The 20,124-nt window shown below is 41.4% G+C and overlaps 1 protein-coding gene across 3 annotated transcripts in view; it reads right to left on the reverse strand.

Annotated features, from left to right (window-relative positions):
* Nucleotides 1-20,124, reverse strand: part of dntt (deoxynucleotidyltransferase, terminal) — a 99,883-nt gene that overhangs the window by 38,113 nt on the left and 41,646 nt on the right. For all 3 annotated transcript variants that reach the window (XM_053435870.1, XM_053435871.1, XM_053435872.1), the window contains 2 exons: nt 18,113-18,245; nt 8,569-8,671 (listed from right to left, as the gene is read on the reverse strand). In XM_053435870.1, coding sequence (XP_053291845.1) covers nt 8,569-8,671; nt 18,113-18,245 — 236 coding nt within the window. The remainder of the gene's footprint in view (nt 1-8,568; nt 8,672-18,112; nt 18,246-20,124) is intronic.

Here is a 20,124-nt window from a genome sequence, read left to right on the forward strand (position 1 = left end):
TGGTTTTTAATAGTTGCATAGTAGTCCCTTACTCAGTTGGTGCACCCACTGGGGCCAATACTGAAATATTAAAACTGCTGTGCCATGAAATTCGGTGCACACATTCATGGTCTCCAGACAATGAACTCAAATGATTCAGGTGCATGTCAGATTTTTTATTTAGCATTTATATTGATATTTGTGGTTTGCCGAGGATAATTTGTAAAAGCAAATAGTAATTCCCTGATAATATCAGGTAAAAATTTGTATTTGTTGAATCCTTCGGTTTATCACCAAATTCCTGCAAAGAAGGACACGCCCTTCAACCTAATCAGTACTTTGTCCTGATTAACTAATGTTTTCACGCTTAAATAAATAATCTAACATGGTGATCGTGCAAAATATTGCATCTGCTGAACATCCTCATGCAAGCATGTTAGCATGCTGACAAGGATAGCACTGCGAGCATGGCTGTAAACCAGTGGAGGACAAATTGTGGCTTCTTCTCTAAAGTTTTCTTCAATCTCCTCTGAGTAAAGATGCAAATAGAAGGCATATAAACACCAATGAACATGAAACTGGAGCATCTAATAATAATCCCTGAACTACATTTCAAACTTAATCAGGTGGCAGTCAAATGGAAACTGCATACTATAAAACAATATGGCAGAAACAACAACACTTTTTAAATGTGCCGAACCTATCAAATGCATTTCGAGTCATGTAGTGTAACTCCAAGCATAAATTCTGCATTTTGGAGGATATTTTTCAAATTCAGGAGAAACTTTGCTTCTTTAAGCCATTATGGGGAAAATGACTTGCCCTCAGATAAAATAGTAAATCAGCAAGATGAGTAAGATAGGTATATTTCTAAGAGAATAATAACTGGCCCACAGATAAACCAGTGGTGTAAAGTCTTTAGTCTGGTTTCCACTTTGTCTCAGACATGTCACTGCTTTCAGTTTTTTTGCAACTTAATGCCACTGTTTTTCTATTTTCATAAAAGACTGATCTTGTTAGTGATGTTGCAATCTGAGACATCATGTTACAGTAAATCATGTTGATGCATGAATGAAATCTGCTCAGTGAATAAATCAAGAGCAAAGACCAGATTTAAAAATCTTCCTTTTCTGAATGACAAAACAACAAAGCTATGCTAGAAAAGGACTCTCACTGTGTGAACATCTGCTGAGACTTGTCACCGGTCTAATTTGAGCCTGGAGTGGTGAAAAAGGGAGGATGGTTCAGTGTAAGAGCCAATAGAGAGACGAGCCTCCAGTCAGCCATAGTCGATGGCTGAAGCCGATTCCGTGGTAAATGGGTCCACTCCTTAGATAATGGAAATCTCTGCCAAGTGAGATGTCAGTGTGTGAAGGAGAGAAGGAGAGAGGGCCACTGATGAGAAACAAAGCCGTCAGTGTAGAGAGCAGGGAAATGGAGTGAGTGTAGGAGAGTTAGAGAATAAAGCGATCAACCTGTAAGAGAAAGTAGGGAGTAGGTGGATGAGTAGATAGCGGGGAAAGACAGAAAAGGGGCGAGGGAGGAAAAGGACTGTGTGTGTGAACTGATCTCCTCCAGGCCTCGCCCTGGCTGATTATGTTTCTCTCTGGATGCAGGAGTGTTAAAACGATTAAGATTACAAATTGTCAATTTAATCCCAGCGCCCAGCGTAATTGTTGGGATACTACTCCCCTCTCACTGGCCATAAATCTGCCACACAATCCTTAAAGAGCAATAATTGGAGAAGCGAATGCATTGAGCAGCCACTCTGCCTGTCCAGCCGATGACTTACGTTAATTGCAAAGCATTAACAATCTTGTCAGCGTGGCCGCAGTCGCTGCCACCAAACATCCCTGCCCGACCGTCAAACCGCCCAAGTTATCAGACGAGGACAGCGTTTCCCAGAGGGCACTGATGGAGGGAGATAGCGAGGAATCCAAGGTGGTGACGGTGAACACCTTGAGGGACACACAGAGTCGCGGATCTCAAAGAAACCACCCCCCCCCCCCCCCCCACACTTTCCCTCATCTCATTATCCTCAGGGGTGGACACGTTTGCCGCGCAATTGCAGGCAGAGATTCTCGATGTCACCCTCTGCTGCACCCATGGACCACTCTCCCTCTGCAATTACAGATAACCGTTCACCTTTCGATAATGGGCAGGGAGAGGGATTCTTGAAGTTCCCTTTACATTCTGTAATGGCTTCGCTAAAGGCAGTGACAGCTCCCACTTAGATAATGAGGCCAGAATGACAGCATAAAAGCACTTAAACACCGACTAATCTGAAATTAAAATCCCCCCGAGCCAGACTTCAGACAAGTTGTGGGAGAAGGTCCGTAACCCATCTCATGCATAAGGCTGCAAATGTAGGTCACTTCATATTCCACTATTCTGGCACATACTGTATTTTTTTGGTTGCTCCTAGCGGTGGGTTTCTTTCTGGAATCATACAGATGCCTTTAGAGAAAAGTATTCATATAATAAGGTGATAGTTGCACAGACCATTAAGTACCTGAATATGGAGGCCTTTTCCGATTGATAAGGTTTTCTTGCCCCTGTGCATGCGGTATTGTAACGCTGCTCTATCTCTCACTCTCTCCTGTTCTGTCTGACGCACATACATCTACCATAAAAACAGGACGTCGTGAAGTTTCCAGTCTCAGCATCGCCGGGGGCTGTTTAGCCCAATAGCGCTCTGTAATCATCTCGCACACAGCAGGTAATGTCAGCAAGTATCTGAGAGTAAGCTGATTCCACCAAAAACTGTTTACAGAGGGAATTACAGAGGAGGACAGCGGGAAGATAATCTCTCCCCTAAAGCTTCGCCTCTGAGCGCTGAAAAAAGAAAAAAGTCAAGTGAACACGACTTTTGAAATTGTGAACTGAAAGCTGGGCCTTTTTTCCCTCTTTGATTATTTGCTCAGGCTCTTCTTTTTGAGAGATTGTGACGAGCGGTCACAGGGGCCAAACGCAGCCACCTGCATCTGCAGAGGACGAGCGAAAGGCGCCTCGATCTCATATCGCGTTCGCTTTGACTCGCAGAGAGAGACTTCAAAACCTGCCTTCAAGTCGCAGATTACCGCGCGTTAGCCAGGACCATTTGAACGGCGCTTTGACTTTGATTCACAGCTCCGACAGAATGAAAGAGCCTGATTGCCGGAATTAAAGTGCAGTGGTTTGTGTGTGTGTGTTTGTGCGTCCTCTCGCTGCTGGTCAGAGCAGCCCTCACTGCTCAGATTTTATTTAGATCTCAAAGTGACTAACTCTGTGTGACTGCAAAATAACCTCAGCTGTATGGGCAGCTCTGTCTGAATCACTCACTCAGAGCTAAAGGGGAAGCGCTCCGATTCTTAACCGCAGTGACTCGGAAAGCAGAACAATAAAGCCGGGGCTGAATGGCATCTCACTGGCGGCAATGCACACACAGCTCAGCCTTCAGAAAGAAGAACTTATACAGTATTTAGAGACGGAGATGACAGATGGATAGAGGATGAAACATCGCTCTCTCTGTCGTTCCCGTTGCTATTACCAGGGCCAAGCTGAATCTCATCTGTCTGCCACAGAAGCCGGGGACTGACCTTGCCTCTGCCCCCAAGTTATGCTTTCAGAATATCAGCAGGAGGAAGGGCGGGGGGGAGGAATGAAATGATGAACCCGATTTTACAAGGACGTTTCTAGATGGATGTATTTTTAACTCCCTGCAGGCGGAAGAAGGGTGCTGAATGAGTGGATGGGGGATGGCAGGGGTGCCCATGATATTAGGCCTGAGTGGAGACATGTTGGGGGGGCCCCAGGGCCTTGATTGCAGATGACAAGGTCACACGACTTAAGAGTCAACCTCTGCTACCTCCACTTAATCACTGTCTCCTGTGTCCTCATCCCTGCAGACCAGTCCCCTCTCCATCCCTATTCTATCAGCCTGAAAGCTTCTGGTTGTTTCACACTAGCCTTCTTATGCACCTAAAGCCTTTTTAACACCTGCCCTACCTGCCTAATCCACTGTCTCACACCCATTATACCCCAGCCCCGCACATTCTCCTACACTTTCACACCGTCCCCTCGTTCCCCCCACCCATGGTGAATCAAAGTGGCTGCGAGAGGCTGCCAGGGGCTGCACTAGGTGCGAGCTTCCCACGACAGCATAGGAGGTAATTATCATCAGGATGGACCTCTGAAGGAGCGGAAGGGGGAGTGGAGTGGTAGATGGAGAAGGGGGGCGGAGGACGGAGGATATTTTTAAACCCGGTGATGACAAAAACCAGCCGGCAGCTAGATCCACAGTGTGGTTCTGCTCTTCATCAAACCCCTGTCTCCTGTCATGACCGTCTCCTGCTACGCATCAATCGGAGAGATAAGAGAAGTCCTTCCACATCCACATGACCTGTGTATTTTCTGTAAGGCATACTGTCCATAATATTTTCATTTGGCTACAAAGATCCAGTTAGCTGTATCATGTTTACATATATGTTCAGTGGAAACTGAGCTGTCTAAATGACAATAAGGTATATGTATTTGTATATGTGTATAATTCCCTGTACCCACTGCCCAGACTCTCAGGAGTCAACTATGATTTAAGGTCGTGTAACCAAATATCACAATGTGGATTCATGGGCTGTAGGTCTGACAATGTTTAATGAGTTTGTGTTTTAATCAAATGTTACTGTGGACATATTTCATTAGAAATTAATGACTAATAATGAGTTTTGTCTTCTTTGAACTGTAAATTGCGAACCAAACAATTTATCACCTCTTTAATTAACTTTATACATAATTTACAATCATCACTGTTCCACAGACTGTAAATAAATGTGGGCAACATGATTGCTCACAAAAGGTGAAGGCAAAACATCGCGATTGTCACCCGGAGTCTGCAGTATAGGCCTCCTCCATGTTAGTGGATGGGACATAGACAAACTAAAAAGTGAAATTAATTTGTCTCAAACATGATTTCTGTCATTTTAGTTAGTTCTTCACACTGACGTTTGATCAAGTGTTGCATTGGATGCAATGAAAACAAGGTTAAATTTCACGATTGACAGCTGAGACTGACTCAAGATTGGTCACATTTATCAGCAGGACCATGCTATTGTGGCTCCATACTCCGATTGCAGACGGACATTTAGAACAGGATTATTTCACAGGTGTAAGTTTGCCAATATTGTGACCATTTCTTCATAAACATTTTTATGTGTTTTTTAAACAGTACGCGTAGACAAGTTAGCAAGGCAACACCACATTTTTACCTACAAGTTTCCCATCTGTCATTTCAGGTTTTTGCAATCCCTCAAGAGTCTCGGACACTCCCCCTTCTCAGTGAAGTTAGTTTAAAGATTAGGTTTGGATTTCTTTTAGAATCTCTTAACACAATCCAATGGGACATTAAAATGATTGATTGTTGAACATGTGATCATTCCGACTCCTTCACGTGATAAGAACATAATCAGAAATCAGGAACAAAATCCACAATAGACCCCTGTTAAAAAAAGAATGACCTGTACATTTGAACTGAATTTAAATGACCCTTCACAGTCTGTGTCAGCCAAATCACATGATTCTCTTCCATAATTTACTATCTGTTTTACTATGGACCGTGTATGACAAGGAAAAAAACAACTGCAATAATACCTAATGTGGCTACTCCAGCCTGCTGAGGCTTCATACTATTCTGGGCTAAAATTGACATTACATTTTTTAACAGAACTCTGGATTTAGGCCACCTTGTACAGCAAAGAAGAGAGGAGGAATAATTGCAGTGACCCACGACTCTTTCAATGTATGCAGCAGTTTTTTGTGAAACTGTGTCCTTAAAAAAATGTCATTAACTGAGAAAAATGTCTTAGAGTCCATGTATTTTTGGAGAGCCCCAGATGAATAGAGCTTTTCAAAGTTGATAAATATAAGCGTAACTAATAACATGATTATTTGCTGCATAGCACTGCAATAATGAATGAATGGAATCAATGTTAAAATCTATGCTGTGGTCAACTATTAAATATAGCTCTTGATCTGATAATGTGAAGTATAAATAAATAGATATTTTTAATAAAGAAGAAAACGGTATACTGTCAGATTGATAGAGGAGCCTTTTGTCCTCTATCAGTTTAGGAAAAGTCCAATTTGCATTCTACATGTGCCTAACAAACTAATGAGAAAATATGAAGTTCAGGGTCTTCTTATTTTTAATAAAATTCTGCTTCATAAAATTGCAATAAAAATGTGTCCTGAATGTGGCTGTGAAATTCTTTTCAGAGTTTAACTGCTTTAGACTTCTTCAAAGAACACAAATCGTTATTCATTAATGGAAAACAACCATGTCTATTTATTTTGTAATTCCCAAATTTTGCATATTTGTTTGTCATTCATATTTGCCAGTTATTTAACTAAACTTCCAATTAATGAGTTTAAAACTGAACTTGGAGAACTTATTACCTCCTGTCAGGTGCAACAACTATTATAACTCTTTTTAGTTTTTTCCTTTAAATGCAAACTGTGCGGTTAATGAATTGTGAACAAGCTGAAAGCTGCAGAAGGTAAACGCGGTAAAACATTTACAAACATGATCGCACTGGACTTCTGTTTGCAATATTGGGATTAAGACCTTAGTTTAACATAATTAGATAAATGTGTATACGAACGTTGGGTTTTAATTAGACACTTCTGCAGAGCATTGACATTTGTCACATTACTTTGATATTAGCCGCAAATAATTGAGTACAGCCAATAATTAAACCATTAGCTGTATGTAAATAAAGCTTGTCACTAACATGGTCTATTTCTGTTATATCTCTAGTTCACACATTTTCTCTCTCTTCTCATTTCCTACTTCCTTCAACCGGCTGCCATCCTCCTCCTTTTCTCTTGTCTCTCCCACTTCTTTTTTTTTTCCCAACCATGTTCCATTAAAGGATCCATTTTCCATTAAGGGGTTTCCAGTGCTGCCCATGGTCTTTGACAGACCTGCTAAAGATTTTTTCATGAAACCTGATAATTTGTACTATTTCTCTTTTACTTGTTCGTTCACCTTTTCACAGTTTCCTTCCATACCATCAGAGGCTGGACCACATTGCTAAGTTTTATGATATGGCTGCAAGGATCATTTAATGATTTATCAGCGTAACATGCAGCATGCAGTGAGGTCAGAAACACAGTATATCCTCCAGACAAAAGGTATCGTAAGTTCTTCATATTTTTTTCTCTGGAAAATCCTCCAGTGTCTGACAGTGTAAAATGAAAAGAAGAGTGACTTTCAGATTAATGAGGCTTTTAAAGTTTCCTCTAAATTCTACATCACAGAATACACAGTGACCACCGGGATGTACTTTTTCCGTCTTTTGTAATTTATTCAGAATATAAACAAATGATAGCACAGCATGGATGCCTATGGTGTCCGGTCATGTTTATTTTTATTTAGCAGTCAATCTGCTGTGTGCAGCGGAGAAAAGGGCTAAAGAGGTGATTAAAGAATATCATCAGCCAATCTTATCACTCAATCATTGTGATGTATGACAGCTCAATTAAACCAAATGCATGCTTCTGCTGGTGTTGAGTGTCTTGTGGTTCTCGGTCCACTTATTTACAAATTCAGTGACCGATCCAGACAGGCATTTTGTTTTCTTTTTGTGCCAAACTGAGTCGTTCCTGACACACCGACTTTTTGCTTCCCTCTCCCTGCCTGTCATGCAATTACTGTTACCATGGTTACAGCTTGCCTGTTTACATTGGTTACATATGTGTGAGCAGACTGAGCACCATCAAATGACCAAGACCATCACAAGGGATTGTTTTGGGTAGATTGTTTGGTTTTTCACACGTGTTTTCGCCAAAGTTGCTCTGTGTTGAACAATTGCAGTGAACAGCTTTGGCTCACCTAACTAATTAGAAATCATAAGCTGAAACTGTGAAAGTAGGAGTGTCGTTAACTTGACATTAATTGTAAAAGAAGTTAAAGCACCATGTTAATTAGGAAAGCCAATCCTAACTCGTAAATAAGTTAAAATGTTTGCTGCGTAATAATTCTTTGGTAGACAAGACCAACCTGAAAATGATTTCTAAATTTCTCCCTGACCCACCGCGAGTCCTTCTGAGTGGTGACTGAGCCCAACATGATTGGGTTTTTCACCGATGACCCCGATGGGACAGGTTGTCGTGCTTCATTCTGTATGTATCGTCTGCACTTCTTTGACGAGCAAATAGAAAATTTCAATTTATGTTCCATGATCAATAGAATAATTCATAACTGACTGTACATGTAGTTATCTAGCACCTCTTGTTAAATTACATATTATAAGAAATCTTCTAGGACAGGGCATTACAAGCACAAATGCCATTGTAATTTTGAATGTAAAGCAGTATAAATACACTTTAGCACTATAGCAGTATATACTGTTATTTTGTCCACCCAGTTGTGCGTTTATATTTAGCTTATTAGCCAAAAATAACTTAATCCACAAAAAATTGTGGATTCAAACCCATATGAAAACGCACATTTTACAAATTGTGAGAAAAACAATCAACTCTATTTCCTAGAGCGTGTTCAACATTGTCATTACTTACCTTAAGTGAATAAAACACAACTTAGAGCATACTTACTTCTTGTTTGAATCTGTCGATGATGTCTGGTAAGAGACTCTTCTCCCTCCCAGTCTCTGGTGTGGTCACAATGAAGTCAACATCATGACCAAACTCCTTTCCCCTGGAGATGATAATTACTCACTGTGACAATGAGAACACTAATCATTCATTCACAGTCACTAACTGATGAAGAGGGAAGGAGGCAAACAGAGCTATTAAAAGCACAAGCTAAGCTAATAACACTCACATTTTCATTATTCAGACCAGTCATTGATTACTGCTTGTTGTCTCAGCTGCCAGAACTTTTATCACAGTCATCATCATTTTTTACTTGAATCATTGTTGAGCCCTATTCAACCTGAAACAAAGTACAGTTTCAATCAAGAGCTCTGCAGGGAACCTGTGTATGTGAAGAAGAGATGTACACAAACAACATATCAAAGATTTTTCCTGGAATCATCCCACTTAATCAGTTGCACAGCTTTAAAACAAACTGCTGTTATTGTGAACACTGACTTTCTGAAGATGCAGCATGCTTTGAATAATATGAGTTGGTTAAAGCAGATTTTAATAATTTCTGACTTCGAATTTGTTACTACTGGTATGACCACATTGCGGTTGTATGCCTTTGCCAGCTACTGCAGGTTAAGTCCCTTTAGGTGTTCCTGATATTTTGCATTCACAATAATGAGTCCACCATGACCTTTGACCTCAAAATATAATCGGTTCATCCATGAGACTCAGTGAACATTTGTGCAAAATTTGAAGTAAATTCCCTGAAGTCCTCAGATGTTGCATTCACTGCACCAAAATGTGTTTCGTAAGGTCACAGTGACATTGACCTTCGACCACTAGAATTAAATCAATTAGTCCTTGAATCCAACTGAACATACTAAATGGGAAGAAGTTCCCTAAATACGTTATCGAGATATTGTGTTCACAAGAATGGGCCTGACGGAGGACCCAAAACCATAATGTGCCCGTCCACTGGCTGTCACCAGTGAGGTAGACTATATTTGAAATGAGTGTATAGGAGGCTACTGTATCACTGTTAGACCGACTTTTGTAATAACTCATGCTGCTGTGACCTTTGATGCCCGACTGTTCACTCATGAAGACTATAGAGCTCCAGTGTCTGAGATATTCACTCTCTAAAGTGTTCTGACTGTCCTTATATTGTTAATCAGACAGGAGACAAACTATAACTTTGTTCTCATTGGAGTTTGGTACAATAGGCTGAGGAGTTAGGCAGATTCTATCATCTTTATCATGTATGGAGTCGGTGACCAGAATGAATACTTTAATTTAAATCAATGGTGACTGACCACTTTGTTTATATTCATTTATTTGGCATCGTCGGCAGGATCAGTATAATGGGTGCATCAGAGCTTAAGACTTTTCTGTTTGTATCTGTAATTTATCAAGTTGAACTCAAACTCAAAGTATTTAGTTGTAGTTTTGCCTCTTCTTTATCTGTTTGAATCTATTCCAGGTTTTTTCTTTTTTTAAATCCTATTTAAATTAGTCTTTTACATTGTCTCAATGCATTTTGTGTTTCGTTGGAAGCAATTTGAATTGCCTTGTTTTAACAAATGCTGGACATAAAAGACCCTGTTCAAGAAAATAATCAATGACCGGCTTAATGCCTGTAATGCTGTTACACCACGCAGTTGTACCTGGGGCAAACTATTGGGTTGCAATCACATCATTTATTCCTCCTTTTCCCATGTGTGCAGATCCGTGTCCAAGTTGATCCACATGACCATCGGCGCAGAACTACACCATCAAGTGAGACAACATGAAAGAACACGAGGCTGCACACACAAACACTGTAGTCGGCTACAATAGAGGACGGGATAAGCACAGATTGTTTTGCAGCAATGTCCACTAATATGGTATCTGAGGAAACAGAATCAATATCATCTCTGTGAGCAGCACATTTTTACAATAGCCAACACTGCTTTGCAGTCAAGTGCAACTACAGAACGTGATCATCTGATTCAAGCAAGTGCTGAGGGATTTAAGGTGAATAACTATGAACAGAATTATTAGAGTTGGGTAGAAAAGTCCCTTCATAGATTTATGATCAGCTGCTGCAAAAATGCTAAACTTTACATCCATTAAGATAGGCAGGAAGTGACGTATTACCTCCGCTGCCGAGATCACGTGATCGTGTTTACAGCACCAAGATACCGTCATCACCGCAGACTCTCTTGACATCTTTGTCGGTGTCTTCTACCTGTATGACACTGTTTTTTCACTGGGAGATTTTTTTTAATTTTTTTTTTTATTGAAATTGTTTAAATCTGTGGTGTTTTGGAAGCATCATCAACCCCCCACTTACTCACAGTGAATCCAGCGGGGAACCCTGGACCTCATATGAGGAGGTTAGGCAGATAAAGTCTGGAGGAAATTCGGTGCATCTCACTCCGACAATTCACACATGTTCATTCTCCGGCGAAAATACTCAGGAACTGTGGAGTCCAGTGCATGTCTGAAAGCTGCTTTTGATACTTGTGGCAGCAACAGCCCGTTAACAAGCTGGCATCTACTGCACTACAGGAGGCAGCTTTGAAGAACAGAACGCCACAGGGTGGTAATCATAAGCCATTTGTGGAGACTCTGGATATTTCTCGGTTGTACATATGGCTGACCCTCTAAAGGTGAAAGAAATGAGGTGGTACAGAGGCCTGGGCATTTTTGCATGAAGCCTGATTCTTCTGCTCAGAGTGGACTTCCACATTGTTTTAATCTACTGTGTGTATATTTAGGGGGGAGCTGTGGGATAAGAACTAGAATGGCAATCAGAGAGCACAAACCAAGGCCAAACAGTCCCTTAGAGAAATCACATTTAAATTCATTATATCCAGATTTTTGGGGGATCGGCACCAAGTTGCACACAATCATAAATATCAATCCCCTAAATATGCCTAATTAATTACTTTTTTTAATCACGATCCATGAAATAAAAAAATATGTTGAAAAAGCCCTATCTTGGAATGTTAAAGAAAGTAAAAATAATTCTTGGATCCGCCCCATCATCCAGATACATGACAAAATTCGATGGGTTCTTTTCCATCCTTCCACCAAGTTTCATGGGTTACTGTCCAGTCATTTTGGTGTAATGTCCAAGAAATTCTTCTTGAATGTTGAGAGTTGTTAATTCTCTGAAGAATTACAGACGTGATGTGATGGATCAATTCTCGTTACATCATGCAGCATTGAGACAAGTTCCCCAGGATTGTTCTCTGACATATTTTCAGATTGTCTTGTCTTATGTACCCTCAGAAGAACAGTTGCAGACTCATTACATGTTGATCAAAATGGCCAGCTCAACCAGGTATTTACAAGGCCATCCTGAGTACAATGTTCCTTCCATGTTACCACTCAGTTGATTGTAATCTGGCTATTTGACAGCATGAAGTATCACACAGACGTCATCTGAATAAGCCCCTAAAGATAACATCGGCATCATGTGACCACAGATCACAGAATATCAATACATTTTCAAGTAAAAAACTGAAATTACACTATTCAATTCCCACAGGAATTATGCTAATTACCAAACAACAAAGCCTTGTTGGCAGAGGTGATATCGCTCAATCACGGTTATGATAACACTGGCTTTTTTTCAAAACTTTCACAGCCATTGTCCAGTCATTACAGCTTTCATTTTTTTACAAAAGAATATTTAGTTGCAAAAAAACGAAACAAACTTGTGCTTTGAAGGTCATAAGAGGAGCTGATTTGATTGGCTGTCACTGAAGCCGGCTAAAACTCCTCCTCCTGATAATGTATTCCTCCCACTAGCTATATATTCATCATGATCCTGACTGGTCGTTGCTGTGCCAGGATTGTGCACGTGCACCTCCTGTCAGCACAATTGCAGAACAGCAGTTGGCCGCACCCCCTGTGTCTACACACTGCATTCCTGTCAACGCACACATTAATGAAAACACAGTAAAGTTTGTACAAGTTTTCTATGAAGTCTCAATAATTCAAATCATCAAAGAACTGCTCCACAGGCTTTATTTCGGTCTTCTGATGTGCTCTTTGGCATTTGAGCAAGATATCAGGACCATTATGTCTTAAAGTAAAGAGGTGATAAACACATGTAACTCAAAATGAGTAAATATGACAGTGAATATGTCTGTGTGTGAGTCCTGTGATCGACTGGCCACCTGTCTTTCACTCAAGGAGACAGGCTCCGCAGGATGACTCAAGCAGCAGTCAGATGGAATGATCAAAAGTGACAGTGGGTTCCTGGGATTATTGTAACCTGCTGACACCGTCTCATATGGCAGTTTTACAGCAAACACCCAGAGCGGAAGTCACCCCACAGATGATACACACTACATCCAAAACAGCAAACTAAAACTACAACAATCTCTGTCCAGACAGGCCTTTTGGCTCCCCGTCCACTAGTATGTCAATGGGTCTGCGTTTCTTTGTGAACAGGAATTGCTCAATTAATAGAATATCTCATAGATTGTAAGCAGTTGTATCATTGTAGAATGACATAGACGACATGGTCAACAACACTTGTAATTGATTATCCATGTTGTGATCTACACTGGTAGCCAAAGCAAATGCAGATTGTTGTCTTCTGGAGGGGGGGTCATGTAATAAGTGCATGAAGAATCGGCGAAGGCCAGGTCATGACCGAAAAGACACAATCAGCAAGCGGTTGCGAGTGTCTACAATATCGTTTTGAAACATCTCAGTTTATGCTCATTCAGGCAGAAATACAGCCTCCGTTTTGATAGCTCTCAAACTACATGTCTCGAGCAGATTTGGTTCTTTTTCAAACGAAAACGTACCACAATGCAGCAACAATCTTGCAAGGCTAAACCTATTTCAGCACTGCCAAAAGCCCAGGCATCATTTCACAGTGACCACCTTCCACCGCCCACTCAAACACACACAAATAGTTTGATAAACAATTGCAGAAATAATGCAGACGCTAAGTGTCGCACCTAACTACAAAGCAAAGTGACTATAAACGTCGTGGGGGATACGGCTCAGAAGAAACCTAGGCGGCTGCGAAGCTCCATGTTTGATGTTTCCTTGCCACCTTGAACAAATCAGTGAAGGCAGCGAGAGAGAGACAGAGAGAGAGAGAAGGAGAGAGAGCGAGAGCGGGAGAGAGCGAGAGAGAGAGAGAGAGAGAGAGAGAGAGAGAGAGAGAGAGAGAGAGAGAGAGAGAAACATTAAAGGAATGGAAGGAGAAGTGAATGGCTTGTGGGAAAGCTTCAAAGGTCACCGTGGCTAATTCAGGGAGCAGGGAAGTATTAAAAAGAACAGCCATTAGAGCTCCACAAGGCATGATAATGTTAATGGTTAGCGAGAGTGGCAAAGAGCATGTACCCCCGTGGCACTGACGGACTGTCCCTGGCTCACAGGTTCACTCAGCAGATGGTGCTTTAGTCACAGTCATTTCATTTGCTCTGTGACTGTATATCATGTATCTCCCTTGTCCTCATACTCAGTGGTTTCCATGTCGGCCTTTATGTGAAAAGTTTACACTTCTTTTATCAGTTGACTGGTTGACACGGCTATTTGAGAATGCATCACAGACTCCCATCTGCTGAATGAGCAGCTTTCCTCCAACACTACTAACTGGCCAAGCCGAGATTCTACACCACTTCCAGTGCGTACAGGGCACTCAAGTTGTTGAGTGGATCTCGCCGCTGGCCTCTGCTGCGCTGGCAAAACTCACTCGAGTGCACCGCATATGTGTGTGCCATGAATAGCAAAAAAAACTCAGCGGGAGAGAGACAAAGAGACCATCAGCATAAATTCAGTTTACTTCCAATCAGCATTAAAAACAACCTGACTTATCGAAGCACGGCTGCTTGTGAGGGGCTGACATGGGAATCGGTGGTTGTTTGAGATGAAGACACGCAGTTTTACACTTTTCAGCTCTTTCCTGAGTGCAAGCACGCAGCAGCATTAGTATGTGTCGGGTCTGTGCCTCCTCTAATTCAACCCCCTTCAGCGGAAATTAGACGACACCGTGTCAGGCACATTCTCTCCAGCAAAGAGGGTGTTTTTCATCATCTCTGCCTCTAACGGTGCACCTTCACAACACTGCTTTTATTCAGCATTTGGCATCCCACTTCTGTCAGCGGGCGATATGGCTGAGAGAGATTCAGCAGAAATTGTTAGCTCTGATGGACTGTGTACAGCAACGCTACACTTCCAGTGTGCTTTTTTTTTTAATTCTAATTAAGTGCAAAGCAGAGCAGAGCAGCAGATCTCTAAACGCCTGGTGTGAACTTAAGCAGTCTGCTCTTTTTATTGTGCGAGAGAAAATGTTAAATTATTAAATACTTCTCCACAAAGCCCATCAAATATACATGGTTATTTACAAATTTGTGTGGACGACAGTACGACATGTATGAATAATACAGATGTGGGGAGTGTTGCTGCGGCTGGAGATTTCACTGAATGCGTTCATCTGCAGGAGGGACGGAGTGAGAGAGCAGATAAAAGCAGCTGATCAGGGAAAAGAAACAGCTCCGGTTGTCGTGATGCATTTCACCTTCCATCTCGCTTGTTACCAAAGTTTGCTAATGGAGAAGAACCAGGTGATATTCGAGAACAAGCAGTGTGTGCAAAGGCGACCAGGGCTATCTCTCTTTATCTGACGGCATGTGTTTGTGCTTTCGCCTGCAAGCTGATGATAGACTTAGTTTAGAAAAACCATGACACCCTGAACCGAACTGACAAGGATTGCTTATCTCAATATGTTGTTCGTGGAAGAAAAAGTGCAGGGGGACTCAGAGCCAGTTTGAGGATGTGAAGGCTGACACCATCAGGCCCCTCATCAGTGTCAGTTTGAGGCGTATTCCAGACGATCAGATGTTAAATAGCAGCCGCAGCGGGGACTTCACACTGAAATAAATACAGTGCTCCGCTGACACCGTGTGAGCCTTTCACACGCAGCGGTGACAGAAGCTGCGTTCTCAAGACTAATCTATTTTTAATCCCCCCCCCTCCCCCCCATCCTCCCCAACAAAACCGCTTTAATAATTGTCACCCGCCCTCCACAGCTGTCCTTTCAATGAGGATAATGTCAGCGGCATCAACAAATCCTCGCCATGTTGTTTCCTCTGAAGTGGCTGACAGCCGGAGTTTATTCCAAAACGCTGCTTATTTCATGAAACTTTTGGGAGTTATTTTTTTGTGTATGTTATCCGGAAGATGAAAGATTAGCCAGAGCCCGAGTGTGTCTATTTAAAGAAGTGTAGAATAGACTGTGTGTGTATTCCCATTTTTGACAAGGGCTATCCGCTGGAAAGATGAAGCTAATAAGAGACTCTGCATCACACTGGAAATTATAGGTAATTAAATCGAGCTTTGACAGGACTTTAGAAGTGACCGTTTTCAGATGTGTCACGCTGAAGAGAATTAATGGGTTATTAGTGGTGCTGCTGCCATCTCAGGGAGCAAATGCACTTTTTGTTTGCACTTTTTAATAAGCCTTGCCACGCCTCCCACTATTTTTAAAACCACGTCTGGAGAATCAGCTTTTCAACACGATAAAAGTAAATTACTGACTGATAATGTACAAGTCATCATTCTTCCATTATAGCCCCACATGAATCCAATTAGATCTCACGTAATCTTCACCGAGCCTGCACCGAACATGAGATGAAGTAAATGTCTGCCTCGTCGCTCTGAGTTTGCTATAAAGGCTCTCTCACAGGCCCTTTAAACTTTGCAGCACACTCCTGGCACATAAATCTTGCAAAGTCCTCCCCTTCATTCTCCATGTTAACTATCCACAATGCTCTAATCTCTTTCCTCATCTCTTTTACCACATTTTCCTCTTGAGAAGCAGTTATTTGCATAATGAGATATCATTACAGCTGCCATTTAGGCTTTCCAAAGATGTTGGATTTTTCTTTCCTTGTGTTGTTTAAATCCCATCTTTACTTACTGGACCTATAACCACAGACACTAATTAATGTCTACCCCAGCATCAAGACGCTGAAGTTTGACCATGTAACGGTTGAGATTGGATGTTCTCGCGTACTTTCTGCATTTTGTATTAAGTAAAGTCATGTTTTTTTATACATAATATGAGTAAATTCTATTTTTCAAGCAAGTTTCCCAACACTACTACACACCATTCAAAGCAGTGTGTGAGGATTAGCTCTGTATATATCTGTATGTGACATTGTGTACTTGCTCTGTGCTCTGACATTTCTTTGTTTTATCCTATTTGTGAACACCACAGACCCAGAGGCAAGGGCAGCCTGCTCCTTGTGGGAGAGCCCGGAGGTGAGCTCCCGTCATCGCTGCCTGCTACCTCTATTCAACATTCAATGATTTCTTAGATTTTTCCTGGGATTTATAGTGTGTTTGAGGTTTCATTGTGTCAGGTGCTGGAATGAAGTGAGTCTGCTCTGCACCTTTGATGATTCAAACTAATATCTAACTAATACCTTCACACCTTAACCACCAGGGGTTGCTCATTATAACCTGTGTACTACTGGAAAACATAGAATAGCTGTATAAAATATATAATCAGTACCTAAATGGAACAGACGATCACACATCTCCACTTGTTTAATTGTTATGAAAGCTTAAGATTGTAGCTTTCGCTAAATTGCTGTTCAGCTCAAATCCACCGGGCTCCATATTTAAATCCAAATAACTTTGAAAAGTCGGTCTATGATCATTTTGGACCAAAATTTAATGAAATAGAAAATGTTAGAAAACAACAAACACAGTCAAGTGAAACATTTATAAGGTTTTTAGAGAGAAAAGAGATCTTTCCCCTTCCAACACATAAAGCCCAGGCACTATTAAAGACTGCGAGCTGAGCTGAGGCAGCTCTGTCACCCCCGCTGAGAGGCAAGCGCCTGTCCTTACTGCCAGACTGCTTTTGAATTATTTACCGCACACGCCACTGGTCATGGCTGGATCTCTACAACACCACACAGCAGAGTGCCCCAAACTCACTCAAAGCACTGCACATTCAAAAAAAAAGAGCAACACAAAGAGCAGGCGATGGAGGGAGGCGCCGGCTGTGAACAAACAGTCACACTCAGTAGGTAGCTTTACAAGAGCACTCACCATGCACTCTGAGATTGACAGTGAAATGCATCTCAGCGTCCCTAATGCAAAACACGAATGACCTGTGCACTCGTGTTTCTATTTTTTATGATTGAGGACCAAGACCCTGGGATAATATGCACTTCTAAACGTCAAATAAATTCATTTTATTTAGTAATTATTAACAGGAGGATGCATTTCATCACCAACTGCTTTAAGGCATCTACCAGACCACACACAAACACACACAAACACACACACACACACACACACACACACACACACACACACACACACACGGTGTCATCCATGCTGTGACTCTAGTAAGTAATAAGAAATAGCCACATGGGATTTAAGCAGACCTCCTGAGACTTTTTTCATATCTTTGCATTTCCCCGTGCATAACCAATATGAGGTTAGCAACAGTGGAGAAAAGAAAATGCTGTTCTGTTTCAAGCCCCATATAAACACTGAAAGGAGGAGACACGTTTTGTACCTTCGAAAGCCACCTGTCAGTGCCGTTATGGCGTCCGATGTGATTGCGTGGACAGCTCCGTCAATAATGTTCCCAAGGGCTCGGGCCTCTGCCTTACTGACAGCCCTGGAGATGTCTTCATAATGCAGAAAACCTGCAGGGAAAAGACCATGTGCTTATTAGTCTGGCAGTCAGCCATCAATCATAGCCATTTGCCCTGGGGAAGTGGAGAGTCATGGTGAATTAAAAGCAAGGTAAAGTGTGATGTGCTGGCAGATAGGAGGCGACTCCCGGCTCACGCCTGCTGCACACACAGGAGGATTCCAGCCACTGCAGAGACGGAGCTAAAGTCAGGTTTATGGATTGATGGGTATGTTGTTGATTTCATGAATCTTACTTTGTGTTTTTTCATTTTTCTGCACGACATAAAAAGCATCAATTTCCTTGTCTTTCCTTTAGAGCAGACAAAGCTACACCGCCATGATATTTCTGTCTGTGGTGCAATAAAACAAATAGGATGATTCATGTTTTTGCTCTTTTAAGATTTACAGAACACAGTGGCGAGATCAAGGTGCAAACACATTTTCCATGTCTAGAGAATTGCATTATTTCTCTGCATGGAGCCGCGTCCGCACTGTTCCGAGTGATGGATTATGACCAGTTTGTTGAAGATGTCTGTCAGCATAATACAATATTGGATGAAGTTCCAAAGTGAATGGGAACCTGCAGTGTAATGTTTTGAATAACCACCACGTGCATGGTATATACATCCAGCAACATCCTCAGCAGCAGCAAACAAATGATGCAGAAAAATGAAAAGCTGCATATCATTGTTTTCCACTGATTTCTATCACATTTGAAGCTGCTTTTTGGTTCACCCAGTTGTTGCCTTTCAGATTAGAGCATTACATCACCTCAGAGAATAATCACTGCCAATTTAACTTCTTGTTCTGCATTTCCTTTAATCTCCATCCTGTTTTTAAATAATTCGATTATTTCATATGTCTATAGCAATAGTCTAATGTCTGTAGGTATAGAAACATCAGTTTAATGGTCTCTCCACCACTTTGCTCCAAGTTGCAATATCTACCTGATATAATATCTGAGATAAATACCTGAAATAATACCTATTTCAGGTATTACTGTTACTTATTTTTTATACAAACATTCATGGTCTACAGACATTGAGGGACAATGACTCTGATGATCCATCAGTGACACCAGCAATTTGAAGTTTGTGCTTCAGAGTGAAGTTACTCAATGGACATGGACTGATGCTATTTGGTGCAGACATTATCAATCTCTGTGGACTATTGCATCGCCCCCTCACTTAACAGCTAGCGCCATCACTAGGTCGTATATTAAGTGACTAACACCTTGATTCAAGTCCATATACTTTCAGAGTTAATTATATTTTCACCTGGAACATGGACTGATGTGAAACAGAAACAGCTAGTAGCTTAATTATACGCTTCAATTTTAGGAAACAAGATTAAGAGTCAACAGCCATGATAGCAGCTCTGAGAGGCTGGGCTGCACATCACAACAGTGCTTTGAGCTAAATGCTAACTAAAAGCCCTTAATTCAGAGTACAGCTGAGGCTGATGGGAATGACATTAGATTCTATGGTAGTTGGTCATAAACCAAATTACTGGATACATTTAAATTCCGACCTGAAGATGGTGCTAGATTAAAGTGAAGGGATGCAGACAGAGTTACTGTGATTCATCCTGAAGGGGCATTTACTATAGATACATGACAAACCATCCAGTGGTTATTGACGCATTTCACTGAAGACCACAAATTTCCAGCTCCTGATGATTGTAGGTCAGGAGGTCGTCAAAGTCAGCAGAGTGCATCCTCAGGGGTTATGAATGTCCTTACAAACTTTTATGCCAATCCACCAACTAGATGTTTACACCGGTATGAAAAACACTTTTGACCTTTTGGTTGGTGTAACTGTAAAACTCAGGGGATTTTCAAAGTAAATTAGTTTTTGGCCTTTGGAGATTATAGAAATTTGTACAAAGTTT

Source organism: Pleuronectes platessa, chromosome 12, assembly GCF_947347685.1.
Source record: "Pleuronectes platessa chromosome 12, fPlePla1.1, whole genome shotgun sequence".
In the NCBI taxonomy this organism is placed as follows: Eukaryota; Metazoa; Chordata; class Actinopteri; order Pleuronectiformes; family Pleuronectidae; genus Pleuronectes; species Pleuronectes platessa.